General features: G+C 40.2%; 1 protein-coding gene across 1 annotated transcript in view; it reads right to left on the reverse strand.

Annotated features, from left to right (window-relative positions):
* Positions 1-17,766, reverse strand: part of unc5a (unc-5 netrin receptor A) — a 354,681-nt gene that overhangs the window by 14,087 nt on the left and 322,828 nt on the right. Inside the window, exons 13-14 of the mRNA XM_052013762.1 lie at positions 8,839-8,988; positions 2,521-2,685 (exon numbers count right to left, since the gene is read on the reverse strand). Of these exons, the coding sequence (XP_051869722.1) occupies positions 2,521-2,685; positions 8,839-8,988 (315 nt within the window). The remainder of the gene's footprint in view (positions 1-2,520; positions 2,686-8,838; positions 8,989-17,766) is intronic.

Raw genomic sequence — 17,766 nt, forward strand, 5'->3', positions numbered from 1 at the left:
ATTAATATCAGGCTAAGGCTGTCAGTGCACATTTAAATGTTCATGATTTGTCATTTCCTAAAATATGGATATTTTGTATAGATCCAATTTTTTTCTGATTGGCCCCCCTCCATATGATGATTGAATCATTTTAGTAGTTTGTCTGCAGTCTATTTTTTTTTTAAAAAAAGCTTGCCTTGAAACCCAATGTTTTATATTTTGCAGCCCTCTGCAAATGAAGTTTTTTTTTATTCTTTGATGGAATGTTATTCAGTTTGTTTCTGCATAAATCTTCCCCTCCTGAAAATTCAACCAAAATTTGTCATGGATCATACTTATATTCGTGATGCATTTTCTGCATTAAATATGCACGTAATGATGTCATATTCATTGCATTCCACTTGCTTCTGACTCACATCTGTCAGGAGTCTTCTCTATCAAACCAGGTATCTATTGTTATTTACTGCATTACATTCGGTGATTTAGAATAATTTACAATGGTCCTCCCTGAACAGTTGCTTGCCTTGTGTGGGACCCTGACTAAAGGCTTCCTACAATTTACTTACCTATTTTCCTTTAGACTTGCAGCAGCTTCCTATTGCCACTCACAGTGCTGATTTCCAACCCAACCTTAAGCTCATAATCCTTGCCGACCTTTGTCTCATGACCTGAAGGCCAGCCCCAGACTCCTGACTCACCAAATCCCGGCCAATTCATTGTCACCCTCAGACCCACTCAACAATTCCACCTGACCACTGCCTGGTAATGGCTCTCGTCTCAGATACCAAATCTCGATCCATTCACAACTGAAGATCACCAGCAGCACCATCATTGAGCATGAGCAACTGACCCTCATCTTATGACCACTTTCCTATCCCTAATTATTACACATCACACTTATCCTGTCTCCTCTGCCATCACCCAGACTTAACTGTTTCCCAAATGGGTAAAGAAGGGTAGCTGACCTTACTCTCGTGTAATGCCAATTCAGTTGTGCCCAATACTTTGGGCAGTATTAACTTTTAAACCAGTAGGCCAACAAACAAAATGGTCATTGGCATTCTGCATGGTAATAGATTAACATACCCGTGCAGCACTAATGAATTTCTTGGATGTAACTTCAGTTTAGTTTCTTCATATTCAATTACTAAAGAAAAGCAGAATATTACACCTTACTAATTAAGTATCAGATTCAAACTGAGTGTAAATACCTCTTGGATTACAAGATATTCATAAGAATTAATTTCTTGTTAGTGCCAATGAGTGTAGACAAGTGTTGATATAATAAATGCAATGGGGAGATCAAAGGTCAACTCACGTTGTCCTTATCCTAAATTGCAGAAGTAATTTACTTAAAAAAATTGCCAAGCTATTGGCACTTCCTACCTAGGTGTTTTTAATTACATTGAGTATTACCACTATATTTCATCAAGTTTTTCACAGGGGTGTAACAGGTATACGTGTGCCCAGATTTTGAGGTAGCTAAATAATAATTGATTTGAAATATAAAAGGGAATAGTACAATTTGCTTAACATCTCCATGTCATGATTAACTTCTTGCTCATGTCTTTCTATACAGTGTTACCTCTTCTGTTAAAAGCTCAAGTCGTTAGATGCAACTGCATGGGTACGAGCAATGATCCATCAGCTTGCTCACTTGATGCCTATACATATCCTAGATAATAGTTGTGAAAAGCAGGGTGACATTGCAGTGTAGCTTAAATATATGCATTTGGACATGCAACATAGCTTACTACTGATCCTTTGCATCTAGTGGCAATATCTTAGGTGACCTCTATCATTACCTTAGCAAGAGAAATTAAATCTGGGAAATAGCTAGTCTGTTAGTTCCAAGCAAACAAAGTATTTGCAAACTGGCAGCTGGTAGAACCTAACTAGTACTATCTTTGTTGACAAGCCATCTCACTGGAGTGCTAGACTTTAAATGATTCTCTGCTAATAACCCCCCTGTTTTTCCTCTCAGAACTTGTTGAAATAGCATTACAAATGCTTTTATATTGGTCTGTCCATTCCCTTTTCTGAGCACATTGCTCATTGCAAACCTGTATTAGTGGTTTCCTTCAGTTTGGTACCTCAATGCAAACTCTAGCAAGAGCACCTTATCCTGCAATCAGCCACAAACCAATGCTAGTTTCAACTATTTCACATAACAATTATGCTTTATCTACTTACTCTTCTTAACCCATCAGTTGTTCTTTTGGCTTCTGCTTTGCCATTTAGTCTCTTCTGCTTCTTCCTTTTATAAACTTTTCCTTTCATTTTTCTTTCTCCTTTAACATCATTGGAATTTATTTAAGATTTATTTATCCTCATCAGAAATGAAACGATGATAGTTATTATCCTGAAACATTAACTTTGTCATCCTCTGCTGCTCATTGATTGCTTTTATTTCATATTTCTAGCTTTCACATTAGATTTTGAACAACATCCAGCCTTCCTATTACACTTAATAGCTATGCAAATTTGTGCTATTACAAAGATACCTCCTCATAAATCTGAAAATATTTAGGTACGGCTTACCTTGGCAAAGTTGAAATGAATGTGAAAGCTTTGTCCTTCTCCTTCTACTTGCCAAACCCAAATTTTACCATTGAGTTCAGTTGTGGACAGACTGTACCGTTCCAGAGTGAAGGTACAGTGTAGATTTCTTTGACAGCCATTCCAAATGTGATAAAATGGAATTTCCTAAGAAATTAAATAAGTTGAGTGTTATTCCTTGGGATGAGTTAAATTGGAAAGAAACAATAATTAGTGAGAAAATTACAATCAAACTGGATGTGTTCATAGAATCATAAATGCCTTGCACTGGAAGGAGGTCCAATGAGTGCAAAGAGCAACCTTGTTAGTTCTAATCCTCCACACGCTGGCCATAACTCAGCGACTATTGTTCCTTCCAATACTTTACCAGTTCCTACTACCTATTGGCACTTAACACTGGACACCTCCAAGAGAGCTTTCATGAGTAGCATTTCTATTGGAGCCTACTGAACTTTGCAAAGCAAGAAGTACAATGTAACTTAAGGAGAAATAGTGTAACCATGCTATGTATGACCTATGCTGTTACTTTCATTTTAAGGTATTAATTTGTTCTTTTTTCAAGATGTTCCTCAAGCTTCAGAAATTCAGCTTGTACTTTTCATGATTTTGAAAAAAAATTCAATAAAATATATAGAATACACAGGTTAAAGTGCTCAAAGCAGAGTAAACAGTGGAGAAGAAGAATCATGAGGACATCTTGGCAGATCATTTATCGTTTGAAGGCTGCTGTTGAATTTGTTTCCAGAATTGGGAAGGATATGACTGATTGCACAACAGTCAATTCCAGTCACAGAGCCTCTGGTGAAGTAGAAAACCCATGATGGAAGGAGAGAGCACAGAAGGTTCAGCAACTCACTTACTGCCATAACATATATGGGTTCTTTAGTGTTGTAAAAACTATCAATAGCTCCAAGGCCCCACCCCACTGAGAGCCAAGAACAGAGGTGAACTTATCAGGGACATTTCAAAGACCTCCTCAAGTGTGACTCATGACATAGTGCCTTTGCTTCCACTCACAGCAATCTATCAGGACTAGCCTTACTGTCGCTTCTAATGGTCAAAAAATGGAGAAGGCCATTTCCCCCTCAAAAATAACAAGGGCATACAGTACCTGCAAAGAAATCCTAAAACTCGGTGGAGAAGAGCTTCAGTCTCAAAGCTACATCTCACCGTCCATATCTTGGAAGAGGAAGAGATTCCAAGGAACCTCAGAAATGCCTTAATTGTGACCATATTCAAGAAAAGTAACGTCCAATTGTGATAACTACAGAAGTGTTTCTCTGCCTTCTATCACGGGGAAAGTCATCACCAGGTTCCTCCTCGGCTACTCTCTAAATCGCAGTGTGGTTTCCATCCAACCTAGAGGCACAACAGATATGACAACTCCCAGAAAAATGCAGGGAGCAGCACCAGCCACTATATGTGGCCTTCTTCAAATTTACTAAAGCTTTTGACTCCATCAATAGGAAAGGACTGTGAAACACCCTCCACAGATTCAGCTACCCAAAAAAATTTAGTTCCATGTTAAGTTTGCTCCATAATGGCATGCAGGCCATGTTACTGACAATGGATCCACACCAAAACCAATATCTCTGAAGACTGGCATCAACAAGACTGCACCAACATTTTTCTCAATCTTCAGAATTAATGAGAAACCGTTCAACCTCCGACAACTGCATTCCAAAACCAAGGTCACCTAAATCTCAACAGTCCAGCTATAGTATGCACACTATGGAAACTGAGCTCCGAGATATTGTTGACGTTCACTGAAGCATACAAGAGGATGCCAACTATACTCAATATCTGCAATACAAGGGAATTCCACTAGCCTGCCCTGCTCTACCGTACTGCCCTCCAACAATAAAGACTCACAGTGAGACCCTGGAAATTGTGGATCATTTCCGATATCTCAGGAGCCGCCTCTTAGAGAAGGCAGACATCAATGAGGAAATCTGCCAATGCCTTCTGTGCAATAGCATAACCTTTGGTCAAATGAGGAAAAAGGTATTTGTAGATCAAGACCCAGTACAAACTTCATGGTCTACTGAGCAGCAGTGATCCCTTTCCTCATATTTGCTTTTGAGACCCAGACTATATACAGCAGGCATCTCAAGACAATGCATAAACACCAATAACAGTCTCCACTAAATCCTCCAAAATCACTGGAAGGATAAGTCAACCAACATCAGCATCCTCTCTCAGGCCAGAATTGCCATCATCAAGGCCCTAGATACCCTTAGTCAGCTACATCGGGCAGGTCATGTTGTTTGCATGCTCAACTCCAGATTCTCAAAATAGACACGCTCTTCCGAGCTCTACTGTGGAAGGAGATTAACAATGTTCAAGCATCTGTACAAAGCTTCTTTGAAGAGGTGCAACATCCCCAGCAACTCCTGGGAACTTCAGACCCATGACTGCTTGAAGTGGAGAAGAAGCATTCAAGATGGTACTGAGCACACAGAAGCTCTATGTGAGCTGCAGAGGGTGCAGACCAGCTCACAAAGTACCCACCCACCAGTCAGGCACCTCCTGCCCCTTCAGTTCCCACAATGACCACCACAGACCCACAAAATTGGAGTGGATGCACGTTACCCTCGATCCCAAGGGATTATTTAAGAATAGATCAGATATCTTTATTAGTCACATGTACATCAAAACACACAGTGAAATACATCTATTGTGTAGAGTGTTCTGGGGGCAGTGCTTCCGGCACCAACATAGCATGCCCACAACTTCCTAACCCATACGTCTTTGGAATGTGGGAGGAAACTGGAGCACCCGGAAGAAACCCACGCAGACACGAGGAGTACGTACAAACTCCTTGCAGACAGTGGTCGGAATTGAACCCGAGTTGCTGGTGCTGTAATAGAGTTATGCTAACTGCTACGCTACCGCGCCTGCCCTAGAGAATAGAAGAATGCAACTAGTGTACGAACCAAATAAAAAACACAGCAAACTGCCAAAGGTTCTTCACACATCCCCAAAACTAATAACTGCTACCTCTGCTTAAAGGAAAAGGGTTTTGAGTGCATGGGAAAACAAATCCTTACATAGTCCATTCCTAGAAATGTAAACCTTTACTAGGAAATATATTGCTTTGCTGCTTTTGTCCTGGTGTCAAGATTGTGGTACTCCCAATTTTACACCAAAGTGAGAGCACCTTCATTGGAAGGACTGCGGTAGTTCAAGGAGGCTGCCATTATTCACTTTTTATGCGGTAATTAGAAACAATTACCAGAATATCTGCACTGTTTAAGTGAATCAATAGGAGATGCAAAACACATCGGTCACAGCAGGCCTTAGGAGCATTTCTCTTTCAGTCTCAAATAAATGATTTGCATATATTTTGACAACTGCTATAAATTGGAGACTTCTAAAAATTAATTTTAATTTGAGATTATAGGCTTTCTCAGAAGAAATTATTTTCTTATAAATTTAACTGGATGATATAACTGTGCAACTTGAACATCTAAGCTTGAAGTGGCTTAGCCAAACAGTAATCAGCTACACTTGAGTGACATCTCATTTGCCCTAACAGGTTGTTTTTCTGTATATATTATAAACACCGTAGGATACAAAACTTAAAGTGTACTTTTCCTGCAGGTGGTGCTGTCAGGTTAATGCAGTATCATTAAGAACAGTGAAACTCAATAAATGTTATGTGGCATCATATTGACCCTGACCTTCACCTTCCCTGATGGAGATTATACATTTTCTGAATCTATCTGATTAATATTATTGCTGCAGGCCCTTTCACAGATGTAATTACTCTCCCAGTTCACCTTTCTCTCTAATCTGCAGCCATTTGTGAACTTTCATGACACATTTTTCATCACTCCTGGCAAGTTCAGTTCTCGGTCCTCACTTTTTTTTAAAGCTGCCTCTCTCACTCTATTTTTGACATTATCTGAATTAATCCCTTTTTTTCTGAAACACTTATTAACCTTTTACGGACTGACTTCTATCTCCTCCAGTCTGATCATCCAACCCAATTTTTTGGTCACGCAATGTTTTTGATTCATCACTGAACTCTTTTTCCTGAGCTCCTCTTAAATTCAAAATGCTACTATATCCTCCTTTATTGCTATTTAACATTCCCACCTTGCCTTCCCTGCACTATACTCCTCCTCTTTTGGCCATCTCACAAGATCACAAGAGAAGGGAGCAGAAGCAGGCCATTCGGCCCATCGAGTCTGCTCCAAGGAAAGGGAAATAGAAATGAGAAATGGGGAATGGGGGAAGAAGAAGAAAAAAAAACTATTCTAATCCCAATTACCGGCTTTATCCCCATATCCCTTGATATCCTGACTATTTAGATATCTATCTATCTCCTCCTTGAACGCCCCCACTGATCTGGCTTCCACTGCTGTACGTGGCAAGGAGTTCCACAAATTCACCACCCTCTGGCTAAAGAAATTTTTCCTCATCTCTGTTTTGAAACTGTACCCTCTAATTCTAAAATTGTGCCCTCTGGTCCTGGACTCACCCACCAAGGGAAACAGCCTAGCCACATTTACTCTGTCCTTTCCTATCAATATTTTAAATGTCGCTATGAGGTACCCTCTCATTCTTCTGTACTCCAGCGAGTACAGTCCAAGAGCCGACAAACGCTCCTCATACGTAAGCCCTTTCATTCCTGGAATCATCCTCGTAAATCTCCTCTGAACCGTCTCCAACGTCAACACATCCTTCCTAAGATGTGGGGCCCAAAACGGCGCACAATATTCCAAATGAGGCCTCACGAGTGCCCCGTAGAGCCTCATTAACACTTCCTTACTTTTATACACTATACCTCTCGAAATGAATGCCAACATAGCATTCGCTTTCTTTACCACCGATCCGACCTGGTGGTTAACCTTTAAGGTATCCTGCACGAGTACCCCCAAGTCTCTTTGTACTTCCGTGCCTCCTCCTCCCTCTCCCTCTTCTCTGGGTCTCAACCCCTTCACATTGCCCCAAGTGCTCCTTACATCTTCTTTCAGCCCCGTTCTTCTGCACCTTATTTCCTCCCTCTCTTTGCTCCACTTCACTCTCTCCTGTTTTCTGTCCCTAGACTCACTCTCACACATCACTTTGCACACCAACCATATTTGACTTCATCTTGTCTGTCCTCCCCATTTTGCAAAGCCAAGGCAGATCTGTTGGTGGCTCAAAATTCAAACTACTAATCTTTATTTTAATAGGATCCTAGGTACAGCATCAGGACATTCAGCCCTCCAAGCCTGTTATGCCTTTCAATTAGATGGCATCTGACCTTTTTCTAATTCCACCTACCCATGGAGGTGGAATTAGGTAAAGGTCAGGTGCCATCTAATACCTTTGCCTCATAAAATACATTTTTCTCCCCCATTTACCTTGCCTTAACAACTGTTAGAGAAGAGGAGTTCCAGATCTTGGCCACTCCTTTCTGTCAGTAGGTGTCTTTTAATATCACCCCTGAATGGTGTCATTCTCATTTTAAGGTAACTTCACCTTATTTTAGATTTGTCCAACAGATCAATCAAACCTTGCAATCATTTCAAGTACTCAATTACATCACTTCATAATTGTTAACTGTGAATGGAATACAAAATCAGTCTATACAAATTTTATTCCTAATTTAACCATACAATTGGCAAAATTCTGGTCCACCTTCATTGTACAGCCTTCAAAGCTAAAATATTCCTCTGAGGTGCGATGCCTTGAACTGAACACATTATGGTTAAGTGCTTAGAGCTAGAGCTTAACTTGTACCCTCTGTGTTACAGACCCTGGAGATGGAGATAAACATTCCAATAGCTTTTATAATTACTTCTTGCACTTATTCCCCCAGATTTTGGTGATCTCTTGATTTACACCAATTAATCTCTCTGTCTATCCACAGTTTGTAGCTTCTCACCATTTTGAAAATACTCTTATTTTCCTTAGTACAAAGTAAATAATCTCACACTTTCTAAAAATGAGCTCCCTCTGCTACAGTGTTAACTCGCACTTTATCTATTAATTTCCTCTTTGCGAGAGCTCCAATCCAGTGAATTTATCAAGTCACCTAACCTAGAGACATGGATATACAACTCTCTATCCTTTCATCTCAGTCATTTATGAGTGTTGTGAAAAACCAAGGTCCAAGTACAGATCCCTGGGATGCAACAATGTTTACAATTGAGTTTGACAATATTTCTACTCAATACCTTTTCCATGTGTGATACTTTATTGAATGCCTTTAGAGTATTAATAGACTACCTATTGTCTGTGTTGGGAATAAAAATGCCTCTTTTTAACTTCCACATCATGTGTAGTAATAGTTCAAATTGGTTTTACCTGATAGCTGTCCAGCAGCTTACTGGTCCAGAGTGACCTTTGTATGTCATGTATGGAGAGTCGTAAGTTGTGATAGCTGTCTTTAAAGTGAAGAATCTTCGGCTCATCTAAGAGTTGCCCTCCAAGATGCTTCTCCAGTTGCATTACTTCCTGCATAAGAAAGTTTAATTAATGATAGTAACTGGCAAATTAACAGCTTTGAATTTACATTGAATATCAGTTTAGTCATGCCAAGAAAATATCTTCATTGCTTCAAAAGTATCCACTGAATTTTTATATTTTTAAATGAAACATTTATTTTAAATGGGTAAACAATTAAAATAGCGAGAAAAGAAAACTAACACAATGCCTTAAACAAAAGGCTGGTTAAGAGCAAAGAGAGTGAAAGTAGAACATGGTATAAGGGGGCTGAGCTGATAGTTCAGAGAAGAGGTAGAGAAAATGATTTGAATATGGATGTAGCTGGAAGGGGATTAGATAAAATATATGATGGGATTGAGAGAGTCAGAGAAAACACAGGCTTTTGGGGGATGGAAGGAGGAGGAAACCACTGAAGGACACATTTTATTTACATCTCTCAGGATTGAAGTGTCTGAAACTGTTGGAGCCACTTTTATGGCCTAACGTACCTTATCACCATTCCTGCTACAATTTTACATTGTGAACGAACACAATGTAATTTCACACCATGTCAGTATTGAGTAAATTGAGTAAATCTCTGAACTTTCACCTCCACCCACCATCATCCTCTTTACAGCCAAGCTTTGCCTTTACAGCAAGATGTGTTTCCTTTACACTGGGAAATTGGTATGCTTTCAGCACAGTGGAAAGCAAAGGAACTGGGTAAGGATTAAATCACTTCTCATCATACAGATAATTACTGATGGCCTACAGAGCACATAAGCTCTATAACTGGAGTAAAGACAGGTCAAGTGTTAGTATTTTAAAGACATGGGAAGAAAGTTTCTTGGCTTATTGATTCAGCTTGGTCCAATGCACAAATATTACATACCTGCAGTGTTTTGGGTACACGAACCTGCAGAAGGGATTACTGGGCACATATTTTTGCCTACTTTTGCCCTTGATTCTCTTTCAGGCTTTCCCCGAGATCTCGGGCATCTTGCATCAATAATTCCACCCACTCCAACTCCTTATCTTAATTAATTCTCCCAGTGCCAACCACCTCCCTTTCTTATCCTGCCACTGTCTGCCCATCCAAGACTTACTCTGGCAGTGCTCTGTCCCAGTAGCTACACCATGGCTTGCGAAAACTTGTAGGCTTTCAATTCATGTGTTAACAGATAGCCTTGAAGGGCAAACTCAAGCAGTTCCGAGCTAGAGTGCCCAGCTTTGGAGTGTGCCATCTGGGCATGGGAGGAAGCAGTCTGGTTTGCAAGGACATTGGGCGAGTGGCAGGGACAGAGGACAAATGCTGTCATCCTGTGACACGGCAGGAGCCTCAGTAATTTGCTGGACTGCTGCAACACCCTGAAAACCTCTTTATGCGTATGTTCACAGCCAGAGAAGAGTCTGAGCTTAGATCTCATGCTGAGCTTGGACACGAGCCGTCTGGTCTTGCATTGCACCAAGGTGATGTCAAGCAGCATCTGCCTGTGGTGCATAGAGGCTGAGACATTGGCCATCAGGCACTGAATTCATGAATTTCTGATGCTAGCTTTCCGGCAGGTGTGCCAATACACCAAACATAGCACAGACTCAAATGTTTTCTTTCTGTAACCAGAGCCAAAATATTTATCTGATTCTGAACAAAATCTTGTGATCTCTCTGGGGAGATGCCACCTGTACTACCCTCTTCTTCCTGTCCTGGCTGAATATCCAGTGTCTTACCACAGGCAAACCTTGCCTCTGTGGTATCCTCTAAATTAAGGGCAGTGCTGGTATCCAAGCTCATGGCTGTGCGTGGGCATTAAGTGACTGTTTTAACATCACTGGTATCTTGTTTATTCACTTAGTGCTTGTGCCTAGCCGGCTGTCATTTCCTGGCATTCTGAAAGGGGAAAGGCACCAAGCTAAGGTTGTGATCAGTTGATGGTGTGTGGGGCAGGTAAGAAATGTATGTTCACACTGCATGCAGCTACCAAACCAAGGAAGATTATGGGACATGGGGAGGAGAATTAGATACAAGGATGTTATCATCATCCATCATTTAAACCCCACTGTTAACCACACCCTGTGGCCACTCTAACAATAATGGCCACATCCTCCAAGGGAGAAAGGGAACCAGCTCTGGATATACCCGCCTGAGTTAGCTTCTGCTGTTCTAGTTGTGTACTGCCTAGTCCTGCAAAAGAGAAGAAAGTCTGTGAATATTGTGCAATGTATTTGGGTGATGTGACTGTCATGGTTGAATGGCTGACAGTGTATGCAAGCTAGGATATACGTACTATAACAAAACAGAAAGTGCTGGAAGGTCAGCTTGCATCTGTGGGGAGGGAAACAGGGTTAATGTTTCAAGTTGGAGACCCTTTGTCAGAACAGGGAATATGTCTGCCAGGTTTGTGTTAGTGTCGTGTACGAGAGAGTGGTGGAGCATGTAAAGTCTTGATTGGTGGTAGGCTAGAGAGAGGAGTCTGGTCGATTGAGAAGCATCTGGAATTGGCAGTGCCATTGCTAGAATGTGGCATTTGAAGATGCAGTCACTGACCTTGACTGTGCATGCAGTATCATTAAACATTTTGCAGCACTGTAGCCAAGTGTGGGCTTGCATGTCCTACATAAAGGCTTCCCACGGACAGGTGGAACATTGTGGTTCCTGCTCTCACGTCTTTTTCCACATAAGTTACACACTTACAATTACCTCCTGTGGTCACAATATCTCCCCTTTAAGGAAGTGCAGAGTGAGGATATGCAATATATGTCAGCCTCTCATGTATTTTGCCTTCTTGCTGTAGTGTACAGTTGATGCTGACTGCTTGTTGCAATTATGATAGTTTATACACAGCTCACTGTTAGCTGCATGGGGTAATGTGTACAGGATAAATTCCACATCACAATTCCCATGATCATTTTTCAGGACATTCAGTTTAGACCCATTACTTTGGTTTTCCCAGGATTTTTGGAGTTAATTTCTGCTCTTCCAGTAGTGGATGTTCAGAAAAATTAGAGGGGTCAAGGCAGGTAAACCTGAGTATCGCCAGCATACACATCATAGAGTCATACAGCATGGAAACAGGCCCTTTGGCCAAACTTATCCATGCTGACTGTGTTGCCCAGCAAGCTAGTCCCACCTGCCCATGTTTGGCCCATAGCCCTCTAAACCACTCCTATCCATGTACTTATCTAGATGACTTTTAAATGTTGCTGATGTGCCCGCCTCAACCACTATTTCTGGCAGCTCATTCCAAATATACACCACCCTTTGCATGAAGAAGCTGCCCCTGATGTCCCTTTTAAATCTCTCACCTCTGATCTTAAACCTATGCCATCTTGTTTTTAGTGTGCCCTTCCTGGGAAAAAGATTATGTGCTTTCACCCTGTCTATGCTCCTCATGATCTTTTGAGGGTCGCCCCTCAATCTTCAACGTTCCAGGGAATAAAATCTAGTCTACGCAACCTCTCCTTGTAAATCAGACCCCCAAGTCCAGGCAATGTTCTGGTAAATCTTTTCTGCATTCCTTTCTAGTTTAATCACATCTTTCTTCCAACTGGGCAACCAAAACTGTACATAATACTCTAAGTGAGGCCTCACTAATGTCTTATATGACTGTCACATAACTTCCCAACTCATATACTCAGTGCCCTGACTGATGAAGGTCAACTATCTACTTGTGACGCCACTTTCAACAAACTATGCACTTGCACTCTTAGGTCCTTCTGTTCCATAATGCTCTGCAGGGTCCTACCATTCACTGTATAAATACTACTCTGGTTCAATCTCCCAAAATGCAATACTCACATTTATCTGGATTAAAAGCCATTTGCTAGTCTTCAGCCCACATACCGAGCTGATCAAGATCCCCCTGTAATTTTTCATAACCTGGTACACTATCTATAACACCACCTATTTTAGTATCATCCGCAAACTTACTAACCATTCCTTGTACATTCACATGCAAATCGTTTATATAAATTATAAATAACAAAGGTCCCAGCATCGACCCCCGTGGCACACCACCATGGCCTCCAGTCTGAGAAACAACCCTTGACCATTACCCTTTGCTTCCTACCACTGAGCCAATCATGAATGCAATCCGCTATCTCCCCTTGGATCCCATGCAATCTAACTTTCCAGAGTAGCCAGCCACGAGGGACCTTGCAAAAGGCCTTGCTAAAGTCCATACAGACAACATCCACTGTTCTACTCTCATCTACCCTCTTGGTTACCTCCTCAAGGAATCCAAGAGATTTGTCAGACACGATTTCCCACGCACAAAGCCATGCTGACTGTCCTGAATCAGACCTTGTCTCTACAAATGTTGGTAGATCCTGTCCCTCAGAATCCCCTCCAGCAATCTACCCATCACTGACACTCACCAGCCTGTAGTTTCCTGGCTTGTTTTTGCTATCCTTTTGAAACAGTGGTACCTCATTAGCCTCTCTCCAGTACTCCAGAACCTCACCTGTGGCCAGAGATGAAGCAAAGATCTCTGCAAGGGCTACTGCAATTTCTACTCTAGCTTCCCACAAGGTCCGAGAATGCACTAGGTCAGGCCCTGGAGCAGGCATGGTAGTGTAGCAGTTAGCGTAACGCTATTACAGTGCCAGCGACTCAGGTTCAATTCCGGCTGCTGTCTGTAAGAAGTTTGTACATTCTCCCCGTGTCTGCGTGGGTTTCCTCCGGTTGATCCGGTTTCCTCCCACTTTCCAAAGACGTACGGGTTAGGAAGTTGTGGGCATGCTATTTTGGCACCGGAAGCGTGGTGACATTTGTGGGCTGCCCCCAGAACACTCTACGCAAAAGATGTATTTCACTGTGTGTTTTGATGTATGTGGGGCTAATAAAGATCTTATCTTGTCTTATCTTTATCCACCTTAATGCACCTAAGGCCTCCAATACCTCCTCTTTGCTAATTTGTAGGTCTCCAAGACAACACTACTCATTTCCCTCATTCCCTTAGCTTCCATCATTTCCTCCACAATAAAAACTGAAGAGGAATAGTCATTAAAAAATCACCCATTTCCTTTGGTTCCATACACAGGCAGCCATGCTGATCTTTAGGGGAACCTATTCTCTTTTAATATAGTCGTAGAATCTCTCAGGATTGTGCCCCACCTCTGCCTCATCATTCCTTCCTTCACTTCAGCATTTGTACAGCATCACTTTTGTTGACGCTCCTCCAATTCAATGAACAGAGGTCCTCCCAGTAAGAATTAATAAGTGAAGTTTGGTATCTTGACTGAGCCTGTTGTCAATCGAGTGAACTAAATGTGTGGTCCTGTGTTTCCCTGACAATTTATTCCTTCCCTTAAGACAAAAGTCTCATGATTCCATAGAAAAATGTTATCATGCTATTTTTGAAATGTCTCTACAACTATCTGTTTTAAATCTCTTTTCCAATTTCCCATATTTAATATTAAAAATCTACCCTTTCTTATTGCTTTCTCTTGATGCTTTTTAAGTTATCTCACTCATTGCCTTGTTCCATATTTGTTCTCAACTATTTATCTTGATATATCCTTCTTTAATTCACCTGCTTTGTTAACATCTATCCACTCAAAACCCACTCTCACTACTTCACTCACTACTCATTTCAGCTTACAACAAACAACCAAACAATAAGGTGAAACAAATCTCAGAAACTGATCTGTCAAATAACATTCACCACTTTTGTGTGGGCACACCTCTATCATAAACGGTATTAATTACACTATGTTGCATCATAGATATTCATTACCTTCATTTCAGAGACAGTTCAAAACCATAAGGTCTAAGAGAATGTGAAAGAACATTTTCACCAATAAGACTTCTCTTATTCCTGTATCATATGCTATCTGTGCATATAAGCTTTTCCTTAATTTATTTAATCTCCAAAAACAGGTAATGAAATACTAGCAGAAAGAAACAAGCCTGCTTGCATGTGAATATTAATATGGACTAACAAGTTACTGCTTACCATTAAGCAACGTCATATGGTTAACATGAATATGATAGATTGTTTCCACATAATAGCTTTCACATTTCTCTGCGGGACAATGTTCCACAATTAGACATTCTGTGTCTTTCTTGCCATCTTATGAATGATACTTGGGTGAATATTCAATGACAGTGGAAGGTAATGACTTATTCAATGTTTAGAATTCATGAATTGTCTGATCAAATCCCCAAAGAAGCACACATGTTCTTTTCTGATTCTTTTTTAATTGCTTTGAATCAGGATAATAAGCAGCTAGCTTCCCAAATGGAATTATAGATAACTACCTATTGTGTAATTTACTAAAAAATTTTCAAAGCTTAAATTAAACTTCAAAATGCAGCAGTAATTTTTTGTTTAAATTTAACTATTTTTGTTGCAGGGTTCTTCTAACTGACTTTCACAGTCACACCTCCTTGCCCCAACACAGTCTTGTAGGGTTTCACCACAGCAGTCTCTGAGGCACAAACATCATCTAGTGCTTCATCAATGACTTTCTTTCCATCATCTGATCAGGTATAGGAATGCTAGCTGATGATTTATACAGTGTTTAATTTAATTCATAACTCTTTAGGTAATGAAGCAGCCATGTCTACCTACAGCATTCAGACAAGAGTTGGCCAAGAGCAAGTAACACACAGCAAAGACCATCTCCAATCAGAGGGAGTCTAACCGATTATACACAGCATTTAACAACATTAGCATTACCTAGACCTCCATCATCAACATCCTCAAGGTTACCATTGGGCAGAAACTCAAATGGACCAGCCACATAAATACTGCAATTATAAAGTCAAAGACAGGTATCCTGCTACACGTGGCTCACCTGACTCCCCAAAAGCTTTCCACAACTATGAGGAACAAGTCAAGAGTGTGATATCTCCATGGCCTGGATGCTTGTAGCTTCAACAATTCTTGAAATTTACACATCATTCAGCACAAAACAACCCACTTCAATGATGCCCAAAGCAATATACCAGTTACATAATCCACTTCATAAGGCCTCTCTGACATGAACTTCGAAACCTTTGATTTCTACCAGTAAGGAGGAGGAAAACCACCGGGGAACAGTAAAATCACATCCCCCGCCCCGCGCACCCCCCCCCCCCCCCCCGAATCGCATGCCATTCTTACTTGGAATAATCACAGTTCCTTTATCAGCACTGGGTCTAACTCTTTGCATTTCCCAAAACACTGAGGAAATAAGTTAATCAGAAGGATTGCAGTGGCTCACTATCACTTGTCAAGGGCAGTTAGGGACAAAGAATAAATGCAATACTTTTGGCGATTTCCACATCCCATAAATTAATTGTTTAATAAAAATGTGCAATTTTCAGTCTGTAATTGTATTTCTGCCTGTTGTATGGAGTTAAAAATCAATCCCAAATCTCTTACTTTAAGTTTGAGGGTTCTTAGATAATTGATGCCTGATAATACTAACAAAATCAAATTCAATGTTTTTCGTTATGCAATTTTACTTCACATAGATTACACAATTAAAACTTATTTAAGATTTATATTGTGGTTGTGGTATTCTGATAATTTACAAAATTTTCAGATTCAGAAAGTGGAGGGCTACAACCTGAAATGCCACAGGTAGCAACTGTAAATCAAACATGGAACAGGATTGATATAGATAACAACAATTAGTTCAAACCTTATTATTATTTGAACTATTTGTAGCTATTCTTGATCAAATAGAGATGTGCAAATGGATGATCATTCTTTTTGAAAACATTGCAAGTCTATTACAATATCTTATTGACGACTTGATATTTTTAAAACAGTTTCCTCTTTCAACAGACTTGAAACAACCCATTATGATTAGTATTTAGGGAATCATATCTGAAGCAGCTTAATTAGTTAAGAGACAAAAAATGTGTTTTTGTTATTTCCTGTATTCCAAGAGCCAATATAATTAGCCAATAAGGCAGATCAGTGATATAATGTGACACTGGATTACTTTTCTACACTGCAGAACTGAAGGATACAATTTCACCTCTATAATAATTCATGAGATACATCGTGATCTCAACTGGGCCATTTCAAGGAAAAATGTTTCCATAGAGCTCAGCCAGTCGAACAGCCACTTAATGGATATAAGATTTGGATTGAATTACTAACGAAAGGTGTGTTATTTCATGTTTTATTTTGCAGATGCCAAATTGTAGCTCAATTGATCTGTTGAATTTTCATTTGTAAATTACAAGTTGAAGATTAGGTAGCATGCCAACTGAATAAAAACAAGTTCAATACTAATCCTGTAACATTTGGTGTCAAAACACTCCATATTTCATAAGTATGATAGAAGCATCTGGCTTCCAATATTTTCTGCATTTGGATCTCTTACTTTGCCAGGTATATTTCTGAGTTCAGTTCCATTTGGTGGATTGATTGTAGATCAATAATAATAATAAAAGCAGGACCCTTTCAGATCAACATCTTCCCCCATTCATCCCACTTCAGCCTGCACTATCATTTTGTTTAATTATGATGATCTGTGCCTTAACACAACTTACTCATCTTTGTTTCACGTCTGTGGACATCTTTTATCCTACACATTCCAAAACTCCAACAATCTCAATCCTGAAAGTTCAATTAACCCATTTTCAGGAGCTACATCCTGACCTCATTTATCACTTGCCCATAAAGAAGTGACATGTTATTTTACTGCTAACCAACCTGCATATTATTTTAAGATTAATACTTGTGGTTCTTATTTCTCTTCCAGAGGAAATAATTTCTCTGTACCCAAACTATCAAATTCCCATGTCATTTTAATTACTTCAATTAAATCACTGCTCAACTTACAAAGAATAGACAAATAGATCTAGTG

This window comes from Pristis pectinata, chromosome 4, assembly GCF_009764475.1.
Source record: "Pristis pectinata isolate sPriPec2 chromosome 4, sPriPec2.1.pri, whole genome shotgun sequence".
NCBI classification, from domain to species: Eukaryota; Metazoa; Chordata; class Chondrichthyes; order Rhinopristiformes; family Pristidae; genus Pristis; species Pristis pectinata.